Raw genomic sequence first — 24,930 nt, forward strand, 5'->3', positions numbered from 1 at the left:
TTATAATTCAGTCTCAATTATCGAGACTCGGTCACACTGTTGACTTTTAGTTCAGCTCGTTATCTGACTTTCTAATTCTCTGTTTTGACGAGTTTCGAAACCAATCAACCTTTAAAGTATATAATCTGAATACAGTCGAACCCCGACAAGAAAACTATTATACAACATCCTGCTTATAACAAGGACAATTTTAGGTCCCAAGTCTTTGGTTTTTATAACAAGGTATTTTGTAAAATCCCAAGGACCTTGTTATAAAGGTGTTCCACTGTATGTATATTAAAGCCCCCCCCCCCCCCCCCCCCCCATTTGGCTGATGTCTAATCCGCCGCTCACTGAATGTCTGCTGCATGTGAGCTTTAGATATTAATTCTAAAACAAAAACAACTCCCCTTGGTTTACAAAAGTATAAAGTCAAATGGATCGTGTTTTTATTGCGTGTGCAATCTTTGCGTTGACTTCTGGGTTTTTAAAGTTGGCTTATTATCATGCATCACCGACTGATCCGTGTGGTGAAAAAAGAAAAACAACCACTCATCTACAAAAGCCACATGATTAGCGAGATTAAGAAAATAGCTTTTGGGTCCATTAAGATGATAGGCACAGTCTGGTTGATGATTCTGCGGCAACTCGGATGCAGGCCGGCGTTATCAGACGGGAGCAACTGCATATCATGCATGCGGAATTCGAACTGAGCCAGGGCAGAACACATACACTTGCCTCATCGCCAAGGCTGATGACACGTATATTATGTGGGCGAACTCTTACAGGCGCACGTACGTACGTAGGCAGCGAGTCATCGAAGAAGCGCGTGTTTGTGCTGCTCCCGGTCTATGTCGATGAAAAACAACTTATTGAGCAAACAACGGGGACACACTTCTTGCGAGCCGAGAGGAATAACAAGCGTGGTGCGCCTCAAGAGCGTGCGATACCTGCAAATGAATGATCACCCGTTTTAGGGATAGAGACTTGATGCAACAGTTTCACACCTGACGAAGTCACTGGATCAGAAGAAATCTTGCCATAGCGACGTCTCAAAGAGCCGCACAACACTGCAGGTAAGCTGACAATAATTGCTTACAGTTCAAATATCTTAATCGTTTGAAATATCTTCATCTAACTTGTGACAATAACCATTTTAGTGTGATTTTCGGAGAGAAGGCTCTCATCTTCATTGCGACTACGTCTGAACATCCGAACGGGGGGCTCAAAAATAATTATTGGGGTGAAGCCTGTGAGTAACATTTCTATACCGATGCGTTTCACGCGCATGTTGCTATTTTGGTGTGTGATGTACCCGAGGGGTGTTATTCAGTGACAAGCCAAGTGTTTATCTGAGGGCGGGGCAAAATGTAAAGGGAAGAGTGAGTAATTTAATTCTGTCAAAAGCAAACGCAGAGTTAATGGTCTCATGGGACGATTGGGAAAATACGGCACGACCTATGACATTCCGTCATGTTTCTGTTAACAAAACAAAAGCATCGGAAAATGGATATTTTGGAAGGATTGGGGATTAATCCCGCTTCTTTCTGTCAGTTATTTTCACCGGTCCCATGATATTCTGTTGTGAGTTGGGAGGGGATATCCCGTTTAACTTTGTTAATCGGGGACGGGTACGATGTCCCTCATTTTTTCACGAAAAAAATACCGAGTGCCTATCGGAACTCCAATGTCCGTCTGTCGGTGGTAAGGCGTGTGCAAAGAAGTGAAAGTAGTACAGTGAAATATTGGAAAGGGTGAGTTTGCTGGTCCCAGAGTTCAAGCCTACAGTCCTCATGCGGTACCTGGCTCAGTTCACTCACTAACTGTTACTTGTGAATTAGACTTGCTTAAGCCTTGTCATGGGCCAAAATTTGACTCGGATCACCACTTGGACCTCTTGTCTTGGATTGGAACCAGCAGCACTAGCTTTGCCTATCATTGGTATGTTTCGATAACTGAACAGGGAGCGTGAATCGCATACTATTATTGTGTGTACACATAATTCTGTCGTGAACAGCGCCATCTCGTGTCATTTGGTTTCCAGCCCTTATCTCATCCTCTTCACTTTGTCATTTAAAGGGATTAAGAAGGTTTCAGAGGAGTTTCCGAGTAATATAACAAGACTCTGCGGGTCATCATTATTCCAGTGCTTCCCAGAACAATCTATTATAATAGGCACGAGAGCCTAATGGACTTATTATTTATTCTTTTTTTTCCCCTTTGGACTGGGCTTTCAACTTTCGTAATTGAAAGCGCATACCACAAATGAGTACCTGCCTTTCAGATCTGAAGGAGGAATTCCTAGAATTGATCACTTAGATATTCTGCTGATGGTCTTTTATATTTCTCATGGTGATTCAAGCTAGATCACTGAAGGTCTGTTTATTACTTTTCGGTGAAAATGGAGCTATCTTCACTTCAAGGAAACAATTTTTTTTTTCTGTTGCCATTTTGGTTCTGCGAATTGCCTTTTGTTGTTTCATGGTTCTGATTTTGAACAATAATGGAGTATACCATTCTGGAGGTCATGAGTGAATATGAAATGTATTCAATCGAATAACTTGAGTTTCCACAAACGGTGTTCTTTCCAGACTCATTCAATGTATTACAGTCATGGTGTTCCACACTTAATCGTCTGTTAGTTGGTCATGGGGTGAAATTCACGCTTTTGAAAGAACAGAGTGATCATCCACAGCTGACTGCTGTGATTTGGTTTTTGCCGGAGCCTGCTGTTGTGAGAAATCCAGACTCGATCCTCCTCTCCAGGGATGCATGCGTGATCAGTGAAGAAAGAGACACCAAACAATCAAGTTCCTTCGAATGATGAGTTAATGCACCAATAATAAGAGGTGTCTACATCTCTGTGGTTTATTATTGATTACCCGGCACAAAAGGTGTTTGACGCAATTTCCTGGTAATTTTTGTTGTCCTTTTAAAGCTCTTTGTGTAATGCGTGCCTTGCAATCGAGGTGGATGATTCCCAAACCACTCTTGTCGGTAATGCAAGGAAGTTTACAGGCAACTTGTTCCTCCATGTTCCTCCATACAGCTAGATTTTATAAGAAAACGACAGACAAATGATTTTAATTCCCTGTAAGGTTCCGAGAAAAAAAACACGCTTTTTACAAACTGTACTTTGTAATTAGGGTTCATTAGTTTGCAATGCATTTGATTACCTCCATGTAGGCTGGGTTGGATCCAGCTTTGGCTGGGGGGGGGGGGGGGTGGTTAAGTGGCACATGCTACATTACTCCTGCATAATTTCCTATATTTTTTTGCGGCCAAAAGAGGGGGGGTGCGTAAGACCCCCCCCCCTCCCACCCACCCACCCCGTAGATCCCCCACTGCTGTGTTGCTTGTGAAAATTGTCATGTGTGACTTGGCCCAAAGACCTCAAGATTGTAGAAACTCCATGGGTAATTTTTCAGGGGTGCTCATACTGTCAGTCATGTACCCCTAGGGTGTGAAAAAAATCATAATATACTTGAGAGATTCAGGACTGATACAAAGAAATTCTGTAAGTGTAACATCATGGAAGGATAATCCAGAATGTTTTCGAATGGGGTGGGGGTGGGGGGGGGGGTTGAATTGGGTCACCGTGGCTTCAATATAGGGACCCCCCCCCCCCCCGTGGCCTCCCACTCGTTCCACACGCCTCTGATTAAAGCACAACGGAAAGAAATTACACTTGTGTAATGGCAGACACCTAATACTTGCATTAAGGGAAACTCTTTCCTGTCGTTGCTGTCAAATGCAATTAATCAGCAAATGAATATACTACTGAAGTCTGTTGATCGTTGTTGACCAGCAGTTGGCTATATCTTGATATGACTTGTTGACGTGACTGACGAGTGATCGAATGACCCCTGATATTCTCATTCATTAATGCATTGGTCGACTTGTTGGATCGCATGCTAGTCTCTCCGTATGTAAAACGACGTTGGTATTTACTGAGGAATCACTTGAAGCGAGAATGCATGATTCCCCGGGGCAGAGAAATGTGCTGACAAACGAGCAAGGGTCTTATTAGATTGTGTCTTGATTATTTAGCAGAAGTACATGTAGTACGGTGCGGTGCAAATACACTAGAGTGCGTACTATAGCCCCCCCCCCCCTAAAACCTTAACCTGATGACAACTCGTGATTTTTTTCCTGGGGAATGGGAGGGGCGGTTTTAGTGGGTCGGCGAGTGGGAGGGGGAACCCCTAGACCCCTAGACCTGCCCATTTACGCAGTTGAGTTGAAAGCTGGAGAGGTTCCACTGTCAAATTGAAGCAACTACTTGATCCAATTCGAATGGCTTTGAAATCTCTAAGTTAAGATGTACATGTACCTCGATTAATATTCTCAAAGTGGGCTATTCAAGTTGCTGACAAGTTTTAACCATTTGAAGGGTATACGTAATAATGGTTAACGCGCTAGAACGACGAAAGCCTCAGTTTTGGGGTAAGGATGACGTCGGTTTTGCTCTAGTATGACATCCTCGCAAGAGGGAATTCTCATGCATACAAAACTAAAAAAGGAATGTTCACCGGCCACGTCACATAATGATCACGTATCTATACTGTTTTAAGTGTTTTAAAGTCGGTACCATTATGTATATTATATTCCTTAGCGTCAAGGATTTGCCCTTGTGGAAAAATGCATATAAGCGGTTATGATTCCATAATCATCTATGTTATGACCGACCCTTTGTGGTTGCAAAGCTGGTGCCCATTATTTCAGCAGAATCGATCAATCGGTGTCGACTATCTTTTGAAACGTCTTTGTGCAAAATTTTCACAGCTCAAGCGAAGGACTTGTAATGGGGTCCGTTAGACCATAAACGTCAACTGACTGATGGAATTTAATGGCGAATTTGACGTGCCTCTTTGATTACATTGTTTGATGGGTATAGTTGTGTGGGACCTTTGACCAAGCTCCTTTTCATATTTAGAAGAAATATTTGAAATAACAGGCAATAGGGAGCCTACTGTTAGACTGCTAAACAAAACTTACAATATAGATTTCAGATTAATATTTACTCAAGCATTTTACTAATAGCTTTGGTTATTTGAAATCGGTCATTCACATGTGTTACCTCTTTAGGTAAATCAGCCGCGGTCTAAAATTCACAAAATACAGGGCTTCACTTTCTAAAAGATGGCAATTTCGTGGTCTATCTTTGTGGTCTCATTTGCATCCCTGACAACATTTCTGAGAAGATACTTTTTTTAGCCATAATCTGTTCTTCCCCCGCAGAGCAAACCACACACTTTCATCAAAGAAATCGAATTATGACGTCGAAGGCTTCACAGTTTGATTTCCTGAGAGTAACCATATGTTTTTTTTTTACATTCTGGCGCATTTTGATCTGCCTTTGTAGCGAGCATTTCTAGCATGAATGTATATCAAGAAGGTAACAATGTTCGGTCCTGCTTCTATAACTAAAGTATACATGGTGGCTCTATGCACCATTTACGATACATTTCATGTTCTGAATGCATTATCAGACCTGCCTAGGATAACTCGAACGCTTCACGCCGAAAGGCTAGTCACGTGCATGGTGACTGCCAATCAAATTACATCCCGTGTTGTGTAACTGGCCATGAATTATGGTGTATTTTTACTCCCAGATTTGATTGATTGTGTTTGATAAGGCGTACCACAATGAGGAACAAACGTATAATTGACTTCGATTTTGAGAGATATCGTTATTATGGCTTCTGTTTGTTCCCTTCCTCCTAGTTAAGGTTAAATGGGTTTTTATATAGGTCCATTGTGAAACTGGTTAGGTAACTACCACGTGTATAATCACGTGGTATGATTAAGTATAGGATTGTTGTATGTTTAAGCAGAAATTCGAATTACAAACGTCATGGTGACTATATATTGGAGCCATATTCAATACAACAGTCAATTGAATGTGTTTCGTAAGTCCTTATTGCCTCCTTTCAATGATTTCTATCATCGTTCTTATTTTTTCACTGCGATAAAATTTACTAGCAAATTTCTTCGCATCATCAAAATTGGAAGAAACAATAGAAAGAAATGTTTTAATAGTTAGTGGAGTTTTAGTTTATTTCTTTTTCAAACAATTCAAGTTGCATTCCTCATTATTTTTCTAAATTAACCAAATTCTACCATACAAGCAAACATGCAAGATCTTCGCATAGATTTGGATCGTCAAACGCTTCAGAGGATATCAAAGTGACATGGTCTAAATTCAGTTTTCTTGGCGGATTTTAGACATGTCCCTTTTCACCCTCCAATCCGCATACATAATTCGAGACCTGTTGTCTCGATCTTGTCCTCTTCGTCGATAGTGATGTTAAGCATATGCCACCTTAGATGGCTTCAAATCCGGATGAAGACACTCGTTGAGGGTTGGTCGAGTGGACGAAGCGGGCGTATGGAGTGGGGCGATCGTAGCGCGTGACTTGACTGGCTTCGTCGTCTCCCTTGGGGCAAGGTGATTTGCTCTGTTCGCCCTTTAGAAATCCCCTGTCATGTCTTTTCTGGAAAACCAAAAGGACCCCTCTCGATGCAGCACCCCCGTCCTTGTAAAAGTGCAAAAATAAGGGTACTTCCAGCTACTGATTAACGAGCTGTAAGAGTGGGGAAGAGACAAAAACCTGTCAATCCTTGCCAAGGATCTTGGCGCTAGCGGCGCCCAAGCCCGGCCCAGCTCACAGCGTTGAACAAAAGGGTTGCGCGCTGGAATTCTAGCCCTTTGGGGGTACCGTTGGAAAGTTTTGTGTGACCGTCCCAAGCACCTTGTTGTTTGTGCAGTGGGACGACTTTATTGCATAGTTGGGGGTATTAACGGTGGTGTCAACAGAACACAAGTAAAGATTTGAGGCATCAGTGGGTTTTTGAGAAGTCGTCAACAAGTGGAGTAGGAGGAGTGAAAGCCTCAGTTGCACGCAAGCTTTCGACGATTCAACACGCCATTTTTGAGCATCCTCATCGTCTAAGTTGATATTCACTTGAATTTTACCGATTTTACCGAGGATAGATTTTTCTTACAATCAGATGGCACCGTCGGTTAACAGTAACGTGCCTGAACATTTATATGACGGGTGAGTTTTTAATTTCAAACTTGCCGCTGAATTTTGGCGTTTTTATGTTCCACGGCTGAAGGATATTTTTCAACCGTTTGGAGATTTATATAATTTGGTTGGTTTGCTGTAAATGCATCATGAATTAGTTTTGAATTTCTTTTCAAAATTTAGGAGCCTCGCAAAGGAGTTTGATCAGGAGTTTACATGCTCAAACTGCAACCAGATTTTATCTTGTGTAATAATCCTTCGTGAATGATTAAAATATGCTTTGGATTTGACCTTTTCCCTGTTTCTGGCATTATGTGCACGAAATGTGTATTTTTTTAATTGATTGCATTGCATATACTTTTATCGAAAGAGGAGTGTGTCAGGAAAAAAACACCTGATCATTTCATTGGCCGACTATCTCACTTAATCTGGTTCTGCGCAGATATTATCATAAAGTATTCCATATTGGCCCAACATCATGGTGAGTATTCATGACCTCATCAAGCTGATGAGACGATCTGATAAAGCCGCGCATTAATGATGTGGTGGGTGGTGCTTGAGTCCTGTGGTCACTGATGATGGTTATATTAATAGTATGACATTATTGTGATCACGTCGTGTTGTCCTCATTCCGTGTTCTCCTCAGCCCACCAAGTCCGGTGGAGAAACTGAAGACGTTAGCCAGGCAGTTCAGCCGGTTCTACACGGACGAGATGAAGACGGACAAGGGATCGCACGGCTTCCGCCTGGTGCTGCTCGGGAACGACGGCGTCGGAAAATCTGGTAAGAATCGAGAATTTTCTTTAAAAAGGTTTTATATTATCTGAGCAAATCTGATCAATTTCCTGAAAAAAAAAATCAAATTTCGCAATAAAAAAAACCACATCGACTGCTATTTGAATGACAGATGGAACAAAATAGTCTATGCTTGTTGCATTTCATGTCATGTGATTATGTGTGGCTCACATGGGCAGTTCAGATCCGACTTGTTTTTTTGTTGTGAATTTCTCACAATTTTGAGAAATTTCACATACAACACAGACCCATTTTACGGTCTTGCAGTCTTGAAGTGTGTTTTGTCTTCAGTGCAATTAAATGAACACCAAACTTCTAGTGAACGCATGTGGAGTTTGTCAATAAAAAGATAGATTAATTTCAACATCATCAATATTTTGGAGTTTATTACCACTTGCCCCCAAAAGCCAATAGCACGCAGCTACTTGAGGCACGAAAAACAGGCCAACTTGGACCCTATAAATTGTGCCAAAGTTGAACCTTGTTACCCTGCAGTCATTATGATCATATCACCTGAACACCTATCGCTGAGCTCGACACATTATTATTTTATCTGCTGAAACATTTCCGACATGTTAAATTGATAACTTTGATCGTCCCCGCTGCATGGCCCAGCGTGCACCTTGTGATAACAATCCATTAATTAGTGAGCCAATCAGCAAACAGATCACTTGTAATTGTTGGTTACATCTTTAGAATCAACCTGTGGGTGTTTGGACATGATTTATATCTTAGGGCGATATTTGTTTGAGACATCGACAAAGTGGAAACTTTTTGGAAAGCCAGTCACATGAGCTAGTCAAGTGTTGGCATGCGTAGATGGAGTTAGCGCGCCGTCCATATATTTGCTCAAGTTTAATACAACCTTTCTGTAATCCTTAAGCAATCTTTAAGATTCTCTGCATGTGGTTAAAGAGACAAAATAAGTCCGTGTTGTTCTGTCGGCACTCTGAGCTAGTGGTTGGTCGGCCAATAGATTGGAAGATGAGCCCAGGGTACCATTAATTTGACTTGATCATAATTATGTTAGGTTTCACCCTGCAGCGGGGATATCCTTGAAAATTGGATATTGAGTTGTTGGGGACGAAAGTTGATCCCCAATTAAATTTTGTCAAGCTCTGTGCATTCGAGCTTGATAACCAATTCACAAACCTATTAGTAAAAGTTACGTTCAAGTTGACCGGAACAAATTCCGAAGTGACATATGTTAATAACGATACAATTTCATACAATTTCATAAAATTCCAGTACGGTCAGGAAGGATTTTAAAGTCTAGTTCTCGAAGAAATAAATTCTCAAGCAAGTTTACCATCTGAGCATAAAGACGAACGCCAATTGCGCACACCTGTGGCCTAAATGAAAAGAGCAATTAATTATGTCATAAAATAACACCTGAGTTGTCTAAACAGGTGTTGAATTTAGCGAATAATCCGAACATTACACCAACAGTTTGTTGATGCCAACTTGATAAGTCAGTGTTGACCGGGCTCGGGTATGGTGTCGGTGCTTGTGAAGTCTCGCCCCACGGTACGAGGCTTTGTTTGTAGTAGAAAGACAGTGACCAAAATGTGTTTGTGTTGCTCAGGCTAACGGGACCACGCCATGTTGAACAATAGACCGGGGTTGGTCTGCTGGTTTAACTGTTAACTGTTACAAAAATAACAACACCCTTTGAACTTTGCCGACGCCAAAATTGTGTCCGGTTTTGGGAACATTATTTTGAGCTGGGAGGATTCACTAGTTAAGTTACATTTTAGTTTCCACAGAGCAAAATTAAATAAACTGTTAAAGAACTTATTGCCATTTGGTTGCTGCAGGAGGCCTATTAGCCATTTGACACTCGGTAAATTGATGTGATTTGAGAAATATTTTTTTTTTTCATTATGGTTACCAACGAAAGTGATTGAAAATGGCGAGACTGCCTCAATTTGCATTTTCAAAGGCCGCAACGAGCATTTTCATGAAGGGACCATACTGCACTTTATAACGCTATAGGCATGTGCACGAAGACATTATATTGCAACAATATGTCTAGTGCCACTTTTGGAACGTTGGAACTAACAAGACCTAACTTCCAAATCAACAAAAAAGTTGTAACTGTCACTTCCCTTTTTTAACAAGCAGTGTGCCCCCAATTATATCACTTTCCTGGAGCTTGCGTGTCAACAAGTATTGTGAGCCGTTCAGCCTCTACTCCCACCCCTTTCATATCTGGGCCAATTATCTTCCTATAATGGGTCCTTGGATGAAACTCAGACCATTGTCGTCTAGTGCTTCACTGGGTTACCGTTAGGGGGAAAGAATTATCATAAGAATATACGCTAATCCAGGAGTCCAATGAAGGGTCACACCCCTGACCAGACGGTGCCCAGTCAAGACCTGATTAGTGATTGCTAACATTTTAATTGAAAAAAAGGTTACCGTGCGTTTTGAAGTTTAGATTTTATGTGCACTTTGCCCTAGTTGCCGGCTGTTTACTGCCCTAAATATAATGAAAAGTTACATGGCATATGGGTTTATGGTTTCTGACTATAAGCTATAACGCCCAGGAACAAAGACACTTTGGGGAAACCGCCAACATGTAGGGCTATGGCTCAGTTGATAGAGCAACGAAAAGGTAATCCGGAGGTCGCAGGTTCCAACCCCGCTCCAGTCAATTTCTTTGCTCAATTGTTAAATTACAAACAAAGGTTGTTAGATGATGTCATGTTGTTAATTTGAAAGCTTTGTTATCACCAGATAGTAAGCGTTCATGACATGTATGCCTGATATAAGTTGTTAATAACAACGCAAGGAACGGAATACGAAATCAGAGAAGAGGCTTCGGCCTAGTCACGCTGTGCGAATTCAAGGAGGTTTCCTGCTTAATTCTATCCACAATCTAAAGCTCAAATTTCAGATTCAAATCAACTTCAATTCAACTATAAGAAATTGAATATGTTATTTGTTTTCATTCTCTCTACTTCTGCAGCCATCGCGGTTCGATTTCTGTGCGGCAGATATCTACACGAATATGATCCCACACTTGGTAAGTGTACCTTCGCTCGTTTGTTGGTGTTCAATTCCTCCACTTCGTTGCCACGTGTGTTGTTGTCAATTATTTTATGATAGCCATTTTTGAAAATGGTAAATTGCTGTCACGTGAACGTTTGACGCGTCAAGTAGAACGAGTTAATGGTTTGTCATCGACGAGAAAAGATTTGTTGAAACCATTTTCGTCAAAACAGACAATGTAACAATTCTTAGTGTTTTGTGACTTTCGTTTTGCATTGATTGACACGCCCCTTTATATTTTGAGATTACAATTTTGTTATATTGTGTGACGATGGGACTACTTCAAGTTCAGTCTGGTCAGGTGTCACAGCGTGGTCAGAGTAGCGTCTGACCATTAAGTGTAATCCTTAGTTATATTTATCCAGATATTAATAAGAGTGACTAACCACAATATCCATTAAACAAACACCAGACGATCTGACAGACAGGCCCAGGTGACGGCGCGCCAACTTGTGCTTTGGATCAACCTGTTCATTACTGAGATCAGAAATCTGTTTCCCTCGGATGTTTTGTCTCTCTCTCTTTGTTGTTATAGAGAGTGTGAATCATGATTGACTTTATGAGGAATAGGGTAGTGGAACAAAGTTTTATTTGTCTTTTAAAGCATGTCACCAATTGAGCAATCGGCTTACTCAAGAATCAAGTTGAATCTTACATTTCTATAGTGACTTGGGTCTAGTGTGTACAGAGTTTTACTTAATCCCCAAGTGACATCATGACTGGTGTACAGAGTTTCCCAGTTGAGGAGAGAACGAGGTTGTACGAGGAAGCGAAGTGACACTTCGAATCCCGCCCAGGCTAGAATATCCTTCCGGGATTTTCCTTTCGCCCTTTTAACTGGAGGCTTCTTCGTCGCCTTTGTCCTCTAGACTTCTTCCGGCTTAAAATGTTCCTTTTGAGAAACCCTTGGTTTAATCATCGGAAATTGGAGTCTATGCCCTTTTTTCGTGACGAGGTGGTCTTGTCTTGAGGCGTTGTCGTTTGGTATTTTTTTCGTTCTCTGTTTCCCTCTTAATGCGCCTCCATTTCGTCTCTTCATGTTCATTTCAGTCACGTATACACGCAACTTGATATCATGAAAATAATATGGCGCCGTGTGAACATAACGACGGAGAAGTCGTGATGTCATGCCAAGACGATTTCGATCTCAGAACCTTAACTCTTTCACGTCTGAAAATGTGGGTTGAAATCTGTTTGCTATAGACTTCGACAAGTGGTCGGTGTTGATTCGTCTCCGATACGCTCTGAGTCAACACACCTCTTACAGCGCTTCTCGTCCAAACTATAACTCACCCGTTTCTTCTCTCTGTTTGTAATTGGTCCGTCTTACTGACGTCAGGCAAGACACATCCCAGGAAATTAATTCTTCAAATTACACAGCGCAGCGCAGTTTGTGTGATTACGCGAGGACACTGACCGAATCATAACATACGGGATGGGATAATCTGCACTTTTTGGGCCCCCGTCTTGAATCAACATCGTTAACCTCGTCTTTGACTTTGACGTCAATGCAAATGAAATGGCTGGATTAAGTTCTAAATGTTAATTAATTGATATTCTCGTATTGGAGTCTTTTCTGATTATTTTCTGAAAGTGATTCATGATGTCCTCGCTTTGTTTAACCTTTTAGAGAGCCGATACGAAAAGATGGAGACGGTGGACGGGAAAACGACGAGAATAGAAGTGTTCGATACAGCAGGCCAGGTAAGAGATTCTCATTTGAAACCGATGAAGCAAATTACCATTCTGAAGCTGTTGGGAAATGACTCTAAAGAAATATTGGATCATTAAAAAGCTTATATCCCAATTTCTTTCATTTGCTTGCTTCTAAACCTGTTCTTTAAGTGTTTTGTTGGTTTAGCCGCTGTGTTTTGCGTACTCTCAAATCCATTTAGGATATCTTTCTGTGTGTGACAAAAATAGGTTTGAAACTACCTTCTTGTATCATTTTTTTGGTTTATTTCGTCTTTCCTCAGACACATTTGGAGGATTATCTCCAAGCAGCAGACGCCGTGCTCTTCGTGTATTCCATTACAGACAGGGTCAGCTTTGACGCCGCTAAAATCTTCCGGGAGAGGCTCCAATCCTCCCTCAAATCTCATCTGCCCATCCTCCTGGTCGGCAACAAACGCGAGCTGGAGCAAGGCCGGAGAGTGTCCACCAAAGAAGGCTTCTCCCTAGCTCGGGAGGCTGGCTGGAGGTTCCATGAAGTGTCAGCGGCCACAGACAGCGTCGGTCTGAAAGCCACCATCTTGGATTTTGTCCGTGAGGCGCAGGGTGAGCTGCGGAGGTTGAAGGTTAAGAAGGGCTGGAACATCCGGAGAGCAGTCAGCGTTCTGTATGGACACTCTAAGACGAGCATCAAGGAGGAGACAGTGATTGATGAGGAACCAGTGTTCACTACACAACACAGCACTAAAGTGTTTCAGAGGCGGCAAACCTGCCCAAGTTTATGAGCTCTTAAGACTCAATGACAACCTCGAACTGTCTCAGAGCCTGCCTCCTAGTCAACAAACACGTTCCCATGTGTCTACCTTCATTGGTCTTGACGCTAGGAACTCGTGAATTGATTGGTTTACGAAGGATGACGTCATCGACACATCTTCAGTATCCTCAAAGACAACAATGGTGCTATAAAGATTTGTAAATAGTGTATCTGAGTGGTCTCATTTTGTGACTGTTATTTTATTGTTTGTTATGAACCTGGTTTCAGACTAACGTCGCTTTGAGAAAAACGGCATTGTGATTATTTTGTTAGCAAAAATGTGGAATGTAAATATTAAATCAGTGTACAGTAATTGACAAATTTGCACAAGGTGCGAATTTATTTTATTTTGGCTGAAGATGACATGAATCTATATATAGATAGATCGATATATGTGTAAAATAATTGGGACTGACGAACGACAGAAATCAAGATTTCGAATGTTTTTGAATGAAAATGTTAACATGACCTCAGTTGGAGAAGCAGGTCACGAAGATTTTGTTGGAGATGAATTTTTTTTTTGGGGGGGGGTCTTGGGACAATGGCCAGATGTTGAATGAGATTATATGTATTCGGAATAATCTTTTTTGAATGTTCATGTTATGTGTAATGTCCTTTTATGGTTTTTTGTCTGTTTTGTTTTCTTCTCTTTTTTTTTTGGTGGTTTGTACTTGACAGTCGTTTCAAATTGTGTCTTCGTTTAGTTAATTGTTTCGTCTTAAAGGTATATGTTTGTTCATGATATTGCTTGTTCAGTGTTTCTGTGTTCCTTGGGCATCGTCTATTACCTTGGTATTAGTGAGACCCTTGTGAATTGTTTGTGTTTCATCACTATTTATCATTTTTAAGTGTTGTAAAGTATGTTTTTTGGGGTTTTTGGTTTTTGTTTTTTGCTTTTTATATGTGTCTTATTTTTTAATGTGCTATTGTTTAAATATGTTTATGGGAATTTAAAGGATTGGCCAATCCTTTAAAATTCCCATAAACATATTTATTGGGAAACGCCATAGTGTATTCCAATAATTTATATTTGGTTGCAAGGTGCAGTGGTGTGTTGTTGAATGTCATTGCACTTGAACACTTTAAATTTATTTAACATACCTGTTGAGGTGACGTATTATAGTTCTAATGCTTACGTCATCAAGGGGATTGTTGTTCATGTTCCTGTCTCGAAAACATGTTTGAAATTGACCTTCTTCAATCATTTTTATTCTAAGTCTTCTGTTTTTCATAAGGTCGATCTCATTATCGCCCGCACACACGTCACAGCTTTGTTTGTTGTGCACACAGAAGAGCTTCCATCGTCTTTTCTATGAGTTATTTCGTTAGTATTTTACACTTTTGCAACTCCTCCCATTCTCCATTTGAAAACCGGGGACATTTTGTAGCCAACCGGGGACATTATGTCTCCAACCGGGGACATTATGTAGCCAACCGGGGACATTATGTAGCAAACCGGGGACATTGTGTAGCCAACCGGGGACATTGTGTAGCCAACCGGGGACATTTTGTAGCCAACCGGGGACCTATTGTATTATGTCCTCTTTGAAATTCTTTTATTCTGTGTCCTTGGTGTGCACTATAAACACGTACTGGATGTAACAAATGAAAAGTAGGAACGGGCTTTCCGCGAAAAACATTAAGGCAATGCAGTTTCGATATTATCGCCTGTGAAATTTATTCATTTATGCAAGAAGTAAACTTATATTGTATTTGAATGGGTTGGCGGAGAACAGATTAATTGTGTGTACTTATATGTGATGGTAAAACAGTAACTTGCAGTTTAACAAAATGCACGTGGGGTTTATTTTATTCAGCATATAGACTTTAAAAGTATATATAAAAGGTTAAACTTCTTCTCTGTAGGGAATACAGGAGTAATGTCAAGATGGCATGTATCCACTTGTCTTGAAATAATAAGTACTTGGCCTTATTTAAGCGCAGTCACCGCGAGATTTGCAAGCCTACACAGTCTGTATAATTTATTCCGTTGTTATTCCGCAGGGCTGCCACTGTACATTCAAACACTCAATTTCGATTCGATTGTTTCTTGAGATAAGAATATTTTGGGGGCTATTTGAAAGTCATATGTGGGATCCGTGGGGTTTTTTTTTAGTTAAAATACAGTTAAATACAGTGGCGCCATAAATACAGTGGCGAGCGTAGGACACCGTACTCCTGAGATTTGGCTGGGAATATTCATCCGCGCGACCGAGTGTCCTTTAATCTGATTGGTTGAGAAACTTGCGTTTCTCAACCATTTGCGCGCGCGTCCCCCCCCCCCCTCCCCCGGGAGGATTTGGCGCGCAAACGTTAATGCGGATGCTCTCGCCGTGCAAAGTTCACTCTCCAATATCGCGCATATTTAATGCTTTTTGGCGATTCATTATGAATCTGACTTTTGAAAAAGTGGGAAGACTTGGAAGAGTGGATTACACAGGTCCCAAGATGGGATTATTTTGGGACTACTCAGAGATGTTATTGGAAGCAGAAACTGATGATTTCTGTTTCATTGCAATATTCTTGGGCACTTTTTGGTGTACATGCGAATTCAGAGAATAGTGTATACCGCCAGAACATGATCTGAGATTTAATGACAAATGAAATTGTATGAATGGATGTAGCCTATGCTTTCCCCAAAATAGTGATCCTGAGAACCTTAAAATTAATGTGCAGGGTCGCATTTTAGTATGAATATGATATAACTCCATCTGTTATGAAAATCACACTATGAATGCTCGATCCATAATGTGTTTGTCAAAGTTTAAGTGTTTAACAAACTGTAACGTCTTCGCTGGTATATCATTATTTATCATGATGGCAAATAAACAATGTGTCGTGCATTGATGGTAAAAGAAGCACTGTGTGTGGTGCGTTCATGTTTGTTGTTGGTCGGAACCTGTTGTCTCTTAATTGCGATGACCATGCCAACTGTTGGTAATTATTGGTGGTTTTCAAATTTGAAAGGCAACAACGTCTATGCTGTCTACATTTTTATGTTTTTTATTGTACATGACGATGGGCACTTTAATATTTAATGCACAAATCGTTGCAATTATGTTTCAACAATAATTAAGAGGCAGATGGGGGAACGTACCCCCCCCCCAATCGAGACCTGTTCCCCCCCCCCCGTAAAAAAAATCAAAATCTGGGGAAGGCAAGAATGAGTTTTTTATTGTTAAAAACGCATTGAGTCCTCCCCCCCCCCCCCCCCGCCTGCAAATTGGACGTTATTACGCCACCGCCCGTAAAATATTTAAAGCTAAAAGTTGTAAGTATTTGTACCGACACTCGAAGTCGCACCCCTGGCACAAACCCAACCCCTCTCCGATTCACAAACTAGCCCTTAGCTAGTTTTCCTCCTCTCCTCCCTCAACCCCCCCCCCCCCCTCCATTCTTCTGCAGACTCATCACCCCCTTAACCCAATCAAACGGACCCCCTCATAGCCTGTTTACCTTTCTCCCACACTCGCCCGTGTTGGTTTTTTGCTGTCATCGCCACTTGGCAAAACAAAGTTGGTGGATCGTTGTGGAATGTAGGCCTACCTGGGCAAACTGCCCTAATGGACCTGGACATACCTCAGACACGTCGACGGGAAAACATGCAATTGTTGCAAACAATAGGAGGAGGTAGGTCCAGTTTGATGGACAGATTTTAAGAAAATATTTTTCTGGCCCCACTAGAAGAAACGGAGGGAGGGGGGGGGGGGGGGGAGGGAGAAGCAATTCTAATAGGGGTATTGGTAAAAACCTATATCTCTTGGAGGTCCAACATAGTAAATGCAAATGACGATCTCGCAACTCGTTTGAATTAAGGCAAGTTAGCTGTGTCAATGTGAACGAAATTCACTAAATGTTCGGTATTTTTTTTAAGTTACACCATCACGACCGGGAAATTGCAAAATCCCTCTCCATATTCTGACCGTTATTTCTGACTGCGGACCTCAAATCAGCAATAATGCTATAATTCATTCTTCGTTTGTCCTTCAGGAAGACATTTTGCTCCACAAGTACCTTGTATATCTGTACTTGTGAATAATGTCTTGTGCTCTGAACACCCCAGCTGTGAGCGTTTGACTGTACGATTGCAGAAAAACCATTAAAAAACTTCCAATTGGCTTTTAATATTTGGGGATGAACGGTATTTTATCAGTTGAAATTTCTTAGGGCTAGACATAGTTTTGTCCTTTTATGTGGCTTACTCGAAAATATGAATGACTTATAAAGAGCGATGTCACTGACATGAATTTTGAATAGGTATATTGTACTGGGATGATTTGTTTGCATCAAGGATTCCTATAAAATTTCAAATTGGTGTTATATTGGTATTATTCCCTCTAAATTTGGTGATCACGCCCTCAGCTTTCTACCCTGGGCGCAGACTAAAGGTCCATAAAATAGTCATGAAATCTCTCACTTGTTTGCCAAAAAGTATCCCTTTGTCAGAGACTAACTCCAAGCCAAACATCATGATGTGCAAATTAAACAGTAGCCGGAGGATACAAAGAGAAGAAGACACAAGGCGGTTAAAGACCGTGTGTTCTCAATCAACATACTGGTTAAACATGGGTGGCTAAACCCATATTGATGCTTTCTTGTGTTAGAGGGCGGGCTGATGATGGCATTGAGTGTTTTTATGATACACTGTTGGCAGGGAGCGATGATTACTTTCCTGATGAATGTTAGAGACGAAACATCAACAGAAACTTTTTTGTTTGCATTATAAAGGCAAAGAGGAGGGAAGATACATCGCAGTAAGGATCTTGATTCGATGTAAGATGCTGTGACTGTCTTTCTCTCATCTGAAGAGAAGACAGGGGAAGGCTTATCATCGTGCAGGATATACTTATTCATCATCAGTTCCTTTTGATCTTGGGAACATTCGATGTATACAAGAAGGAGTTTGAATGACTTTTGGCGATTTCGGATATTGGCTTTGCTTTACCACCAATATTGATGCCTCATCGAAACTTCTTTTGATGAACTCATTTCTACTGACAAGAAGGGCATAGGCTAGGCCTCTGCTTCACAATTCCTCGGTGCAAGTCTTGCCTTTTCAACTGAAACGTGTTCAAGAGAAGAAACTCTAGAAATGTCTGTGAAAACTGCGAGCCAGATGGAGCCGAACACAGGAGGTCTCTTGGCTCTTGCTCTACAAGAAGGTGGCGATGAGGACCTACGGGCTAGCAGCCCACCAGCCTTCGAGCCGTCCTTCCGTATGGACGGGCCTGGACCCCGCAAGTTCCGCGAGCTCGAAGTCGGTAGGCTTGTAGAGGACATCCTGTCGTCTCATCTTCAGGAGGAGATTTACGACCCAGTCCGCTGCAAGCAGCTTTCTCAAGACCTTGCCGGTAAGATCAACCAGCGGGTCCGGGAGCTCAACTTCCCCCGTTACAAGCTTGTCGCCATGGTCAGCATCGGGAGCGTGAGGGAGAAACCTGGGACGCACCTCGGCAGCCGATGTCTGTGGGATGACCGCACTGACTCCTCGACTACCGCTCACTTCACTAACGGGTCTCTGTATGCTGTCGCCATGGTCTATGGATTGTACTTCGCCTGATTCTCTCCTACACTGTATAAAATAATGGGTAAAACACTGTTGGGCAATATAATTTTACCCAACATTGGTTTGAAATTACTAAATTTGGGTAAATATTTTCTAATTTTCTAAATAATTGGGAAAAATTCGCCCTAGAGTTTAACCTGTTGATATGTTGGCCAACGTTGGTCTACATATCGACCCACTTTGCCCAACGTGTTTACAGTGTACGATGCAGACAGGATCGAAAGTTACAGGGTCTTAAGTTAGATGAACACTCAATGTGGAGACTTTTTACAATGATGAAACTACACATCAAACAGACTATTTTGAAAATTGACTGAAAGTTGTTTCTTCAGTCAGAATTTCAAATTTGAGTAATGTGTCATGTGATTAAACTTTCAATTATACTCAGGAGTCAGTTTTGATCCTCCTATACAGTTTGAGGAGGGGATCGCAGCTCTCATGATCTCTGATTTTACTCCCACTAAAAAATACGTTTAGTAATTTCAATCCTACACGCAAACTTGCTGTAAATTTACGTTATTTTAAGATGAAGCTAATCAAGATTCTGTGTACAGGCCATTGGACTTAAAATAATAATCTCCAACAGCACCGGTTATACGAATAACTGGCATTATGGTTCCAAACATTTAACGAAAATAATTAGCATAGGCAGTTCTAAAGTTATCGTGAATAATCTTAATTTTTGCTAGTTTTGTCAAACTTTATGTGTCGATCGAGATTTCGGTGAAAATGTGAGAATTAAAATACTGACGCTAAAAACAAGTTCACCCCACAAAAACGACGCATGGAAAACAGGACTACCTGCTTTATTTTTAATTCGGTAATTTTAGTATAATTTGGTCAAGAGTAAATTGTTTTATGACAAAAAAAGAGACGACGTGACTTTTGTTCTGGTGAATTCCACAGATGCTTTTTGTAATATTCCGGACAATAAATGAGCCATGACGCATATACTTGCTAGCATTTCAAGTGTTTTATTGAACGCTCTTCAGTGCGCATGCTCAAACCCCAACTCATTAACATTAATGAGTGAAACATTACACTATTACATTTCTCATGCCAAACTTTGAGTTTGTAATACTGAAGTAAGTCGGCCTGTAGTGCTTCTTCTTTCTCTCTCTCCCCCCCCCCTTCGCCCCTCCCCTGCCACCCCCACCCCATCCGTTGTGCACTCCTCCTTCGTAAAATACAACGGTATGAGATGAACTCCTATATTGCGTAAATGGAATGTGAGCATTTCATCAGTCTACCCCCCCCCCCCCCCCCCCACTCAAGTGTTATTTTGGATATACATTATAATAGTTATTTCAGATGTTGATAATGAATCTTTCACACTAATTGTCGAACCAATAATTTCACGGAACTGGCATAAAGGAAGCAAGTTGACCAAATTTCCGAACTATCATCTCATGTACAAGTAGGTTGTGATGGTTTTTATGGGGGGGGGGGGTAGGGGGAGCAAGAAAACAGACGTATAAACAGTACTGCTGTGCCGAACTCTCCGGTCCTAACATTACAACGGGGCACTTTTGTTGAGGAGCTCACTCAAAGTTCTGGAAGGAACACTGACACCAAAATATTTTAAATAATAAAAAGACTTGTTTTAAATTGTTGTCACCCCTGGAGAGGACAACGAGAGAAAAAAAAGGGAACTTAAACCCTTCCCCATTTAATTTCGCAATAGTTGTTTCTCGTAGCCCGGGTTCGTCCCATTATTAATTATTCAAAGCAGAACACATGGGGGCGCTACATACTGGAAACACTGACTCGACTGACTGCGAAGGTCCAGCCTAGACCTTGGCTCTTTTTCCCATGCAATTTTCTCTCCCTGCACCGGATAAATCACTTGGTATCTGTGACACGAGGAATTTAAGGAGACCTATCACAAGAAATCCCTTTTTGTGCAGAAAAGAATCATTGCTGGTAAGTTTTATGAGGTGAACAAAAACCCTGTATAAGCTGTATCGAACTATTGAGGCAAGCATGCACTAGTCGCACGGCGCGGCACAGACGAACATGCCGAATGACTGTGAGGGCGCTGTTGCAATTAAAAACAAAACAATTTCCTGACCGGGACGCGTACGACGAGGTTCGTATTCCTCAATAGTTTTATGCGAATGCAGTAATTTAAAGGGAAAATACAACATTTGCAAACATCAAAAAATAAAACTACCAAATCATTTTGAAATACCTTGCTGGACTGTTAGTGAATGACAGTGTAAAGCATCCTGTAAAATCATGGCACTTGGTATACTGTCATTTTCAAGAAAAGTGATATTTTTGTATCAATTTCCAACGCTGATCGGCCGATCAGCGTTGGAAACAACTGGCTTTTTTTCAAGTACTGGCCCCAATTGACCATCGCACTTGTTTGCAATCGATTACAAACCTATGAACGGGTACGAGCCAGCTAGACTGGTTCCCTGACCTTACAATTCCCCAATGTATGTAAACTGCTCTGTTTCTTCTTATATGGAGTCAGGGAACCAGACTACAGGAAAATGATAGTTTTTCTTGGTTTTTATAGCATTCTCGAACCCAAAACCTCAAAAAAGTCAGTGTAACTATATTTGCTATATATTTCCAACCCCCCAATTCCATCCATTTCTGAAAATTACAGCAAAAGCAAATGATGTATATTCCCTTTAAAGCCAAATTTTGTTACTAGTTACAACCTTATATGCAGTCTTAAACGATCTTAATTTCTTCTTTCTTTAGTTTTATTTTGTAGAAAAAGAAAAAGCAGAAAAAATTGCTCCAACAGAGAGTTATGTAGTGTAGCTACCGTGCAAGAAAAACAAAACTTTACCTTGCTGTACAAGGCCAGAAGTGGACCGCCAATTCACCATGGATGCTGCTCTACTGAGAGAGAGAGATGCCTTCCGTAAGCGTGCCTTAGCTCAGCCGGTTATTGAGAAGAGACCCAAACCATCCAGCTCATCTCAGCAAGCCAAACGGAGAAAGCCAGCCGGCGCGGGACGCCAAGGTAAACAAATCATTTAATTCCTTTGATCTATGGGTGAATTTGTTTCCCTTTTGTCCAAAATCCGACTTATTAAAACTAGTAGAATGGGAGTAATTCTTTATAGACTAGACCATGACACCTGTGACGTCATATCAAAGGCAGCCCACTAGCCCAAGTCAACTGTGGCCAGTTACACACACGTGTGTACAAAAAAGGTACTAAGAATTTTTCCTTTTTACGGTTTACTTACCCAAGCAGTCACTTTGTTTCGTAAAAATGACAATTTCTCCATTTCTCTCTCTGATGAAAGGCCATGGGAGTGGCTCTAGTGCTGGAGGATTCAACTATAAGATGATGCAAGGAAGCTCCAAATACAAGTTTGGAGTGCTAGCCAAGATAGTTGACTTCATGAAGGTAAAAACACAAAAATATGCAATTTTTGACAAAATCTGTTGCCAACCACGACGTACTTTATGCCCCTTTGGCAGCCCATACAAAATGGTGATCAGTGTCTACAAACGAAAGAATGGTCCATTTTGAAAACACTAATCCTCCCGTATCCCTTTTTCTGTTTCAGCAACGACATCAACAGGGAGATACCTTCCCTCTCAGTATCGAGGAGATACTAGATGAAACTAAGCAACTTGACGTGGGTGCTAAGCAGAAAATGTGGCTGATAAATGAGGTGGGTGTCACTGACAATTAGGGAGAAAAGGAGAAATAGGGTGTGGGGAGGGGTGGGGTGCTGGGCAGGGTGGGGCAGGGATGGAAATTCAAAGTAGCCGAGTCGGTAGGGAACCTGTTCAGTTTGACGGAACTCGGGTTCAAATCATCCTCCTTTTTTTTACAGTAAATATGTATTGATTTGCTGATTTGATGTAAATACCTACAGGCTTTGCCCAACAACCCCAAGATGGTCATGGAGGATGGCAAGTACTTCTACAAGGCAACTTTTACTCTAAGGAGTCGCAAAGGTCTGGAAAGACTCTTGAAGAAGCACGACCAGCAAGGGCTTGGCGGTATCATGATGGACGATATCCAGGAGAGCTTGCCAAACTATGAGAAGTGTATAAAGGTATAAAATCTGGGCACCAGGGGGAGGCACACACTGTGTGCGCGTGGTGGTGGTTTGCAGGGACATGGCATGAAGTACACTCGGGTTTTATTCTTAATGTGCACAAACTCGTAGCGTATTCATGTGAGCGTCAGGCCTTTTCAGCAATTCGAATGTCCCAGTGGTCTGCCCAAACTCTCCCAAAATGTTTTCATAACTGCATTCCTCTCTTCTCCTCTTTACAGGCTCTGGGCGATCTTGTCATCATCATCACAAGGCCAGACAAGAAGAAAGTAGTTTTCTTCAATGATAAGTCAGCCCAGCTCAACATTGACGAAGGTATGCCAAAACAAACTTGTCAGACAGAGCCACCGACATTTAAAGCCAGTCTCTTTCTGTTATGACTAATATGAATTTTTTTTTTTTAAATATGTACGGTCTGGCACAAATTTGTAGGGAAGATCATTTTCAAAATGACTACAATATCAAAATGGCTTAGTGCTGTACGGTATTCCCGTGGTTGCAAGTTCACATCCGTCTCCAGTAAATTTCCATTGTTCATCCATATATTTTCCCCAAAAAACATATGTACAACCTATTTGCCTTTTACCTGATTCCTGTTTGAATATCAGCCATTGTGTTGAAAGTTGAAAGGCCTTGGTTGCTTATTCTAAACTGTACCATTTCATGACTTCATCATTCTAAATTGTTTATTTTCCTTGTAGAACTAAAAGAATTGTGGAATACGACAGCGGTGGATTCCATCGACGAAACAAAGATTGAAGAGCACCTGAGAAAGCAGGGAATATCCTCCATGGAGGATCTCAGTCTCAAACACGTGAGTACAGACAACGTTAACAATCCACCCCTTCAGATGTTGAATCTCAGACATGGTGATTTCCAAGTTCAACTTGTGTCTTTCTTTCTTTTTTCCTAGGTGCCCCAACGGAAGAAGAGGGCCGGCAGGAAAGGTCCGCGGAAATTCAAAACTCACAACGATCATTTGACAGGTGTCCTCCAAGACTACTCCCAGGACACCACCAAGCCAAGCTGATCAAAAAGTTAAAGACGACTAGGAAGTGGACAGCTCTAATTTGTATAAGAGCCAGTGTATTTTACTCCCATCTGTATGTGACATACATGTACATTGTGAAGAACCAAAGGATGCGGGGTGCCAGACTGCTGTATAACCTCAAGGCACTTGTCAACATATATTATGCTCAGGGAATCCTGTTTCATTCCGACAAACCTGCAAAGCACATGGAAATTCAAAAGCTGAAGTCACTTCAATAATGATGCAGCAAAAGATTTCCAAATGTGCACATGACAGCACATTGCAGGCTGTGAAACAGGCTTGAACGGGTTTTCTTGTGATCTAGTTATCACCACTTCAGCTCCATGAGATCGCGATCGATCGCATGAACTGAAATTAGGCTATAAGTTAAGGGTCCAAAGTGTGACCTTTATCCTGTCCCCGTTACCTTGGTACTTTGTAATTTACAATCAGGTATTATTAAGAATTACCCAAAATGATTGTTTATTGTTGGGTAGGTAGTTAGCTATTCATAACCATTCTTGGAGGACCACTGCATTACAGAGTGCATCAGATAGATGCCAGGTGTCAAATGGAGGGGGGGGGGGGGGAGTGGACCCCTAATTTATAGAATGACCCACATGTGCAAGAAATATGTGTGGCCCATGTGTAGCGACGTTTTTAAACTTGAAATAAAAAACCAAGCACAAAACACTTTTCCTTTCCCTTTTGTGTTTATTCTTTTACTCACTGCCATAAAAAAAAGTCGCAGAGCATTTTACAAAATCTGTATTATGTACAGTATTGTGCCCCCAAAGCCATTACGTGGACTAAACTTACCACGACATATCAATTTATTGAATAGGATATGCAGGCATAAGATTTTCATACTTTTGTCTGAAATCAAACCTTTTCAATCTGAGAGACAGAGGACATCAGTGAGGAAAGAATTGAATGTTTCAGACCAT

The 24,930-nt window shown here is 41.3% G+C and overlaps 3 protein-coding genes across 5 annotated transcripts; all 3 read left to right on the top strand.

Annotated features, from left to right (window-relative positions):
* The first annotated feature begins 806 nt into the window (after nucleotides 1-806).
* Nucleotides 807-14,351, top strand: LOC119745795 (ras-like protein rasG). 2 transcript variants are annotated; one of them, XM_038222400.1, is made up of 5 exons: nucleotides 807-1,055; nucleotides 7,657-7,793; nucleotides 10,777-10,833; nucleotides 12,490-12,563; nucleotides 12,836-14,351. In XM_038222400.1, exons 2-5 carry the CDS (start codon nucleotides 7,724-7,726, stop codon nucleotides 13,313-13,315), a joined length of 681 nt encoding a protein of 226 aa, XP_038078328.1. In that variant the 5' UTR covers nucleotides 807-1,055; nucleotides 7,657-7,723; the 3' UTR covers nucleotides 13,316-14,351. The 2 variants fall into 2 exon arrangements, with proteins under 2 accessions (XP_038078328.1, XP_038078327.1); XM_038222399.1 differs by lacking the exon at nucleotides 807-1,055 and adding an exon at nucleotides 6,756-7,040.
* A 3,612-nt stretch (nucleotides 14,352-17,963) lies between these two features.
* LOC119744345 (tctex1 domain-containing protein 1-like) lies at nucleotides 17,964-19,861 on the top strand. Its single transcript, XM_038220218.1, has 2 exons — nucleotides 17,964-18,912; nucleotides 19,112-19,861. Exon 1 carries the CDS (start codon nucleotides 18,437-18,439, stop codon nucleotides 18,902-18,904), a length of 468 nt encoding a protein of 155 aa, XP_038076146.1. The 5' UTR covers nucleotides 17,964-18,436; the 3' UTR covers nucleotides 18,905-18,912; nucleotides 19,112-19,861.
* Nucleotides 19,862-20,646: 785 nt separating this feature from the next.
* LOC119744851 (general transcription factor IIE subunit 2-like) lies at nucleotides 20,647-24,888 on the top strand. Of its 2 annotated transcripts, none has more exons than XM_038221026.1 (8): nucleotides 20,647-20,833; nucleotides 21,629-21,896; nucleotides 22,186-22,289; nucleotides 22,453-22,560; nucleotides 22,768-22,950; nucleotides 23,175-23,268; nucleotides 23,655-23,767; nucleotides 23,867-24,888. In XM_038221026.1, the coding sequence occupies exons 2-8, from the start codon at nucleotides 21,758-21,760 to the stop codon at nucleotides 23,981-23,983; spliced, it is 858 nt and encodes a 285-aa protein (XP_038076954.1). In that variant the 5' UTR covers nucleotides 20,647-20,833; nucleotides 21,629-21,757; the 3' UTR covers nucleotides 23,984-24,888. The 2 variants fall into 2 exon arrangements, with proteins under 2 accessions (XP_038076954.1, XP_038076955.1); XM_038221027.1 differs by lacking the exon at nucleotides 20,647-20,833 and adding an exon at nucleotides 20,937-20,999.
* The last annotated feature ends 42 nt before the right edge of the window (nucleotides 24,889-24,930 follow it).

The sequence above is a fragment of the Patiria miniata genome, unplaced genomic scaffold (genome assembly GCF_015706575.1).
Source record: "Patiria miniata isolate m_02_andy unplaced genomic scaffold, ASM1570657v1 HiC_scaffold_7, whole genome shotgun sequence".
Lineage (NCBI taxonomy): Eukaryota > Metazoa > Echinodermata > Asteroidea > Valvatida > Asterinidae > Patiria > Patiria miniata.

Excerpts from the sequence above, each read along its gene's own strand:
- LOC119745795 (XM_038222399.1), top strand. The coding sequence starts at position 6,994 with ATGGCACCGTCGGTTAACAGTAACGTGCCTGAACATTTATATGACGG. Across the intron at positions 7,794-10,776 it reads CGACGGCGTCGGAAAATCTG|CCATCGCGGTTCGATTTCTG; the intron begins GTAAGAATCGAG and ends CTACTTCTGCAG. Across the intron at positions 10,834-12,489 it reads CGAATATGATCCCACACTTG|AGAGCCGATACGAAAAGATG; the intron begins GTAAGTGTACCT and ends TTAACCTTTTAG.
- LOC119744345 (XM_038220218.1), top strand. The coding sequence starts at position 18,437 with ATGTCTGTGAAAACTGCGAGCCAGATGGAGCCGAACACAGGAGGTCTC.
- LOC119744851 (XM_038221026.1), top strand. The coding sequence starts at position 21,758 with ATGGATGCTGCTCTACTGAGAGAGAGAGATGCCTTCCGTAAGCGTGCC. Across the intron at positions 21,897-22,185 it reads AGCCGGCGCGGGACGCCAAG|GCCATGGGAGTGGCTCTAGT; the intron begins GTAAACAAATCA and ends CTCTGATGAAAG. Across the intron at positions 22,290-22,452 it reads AGATAGTTGACTTCATGAAG|CAACGACATCAACAGGGAGA; the intron begins GTAAAAACACAA and ends TTTCTGTTTCAG.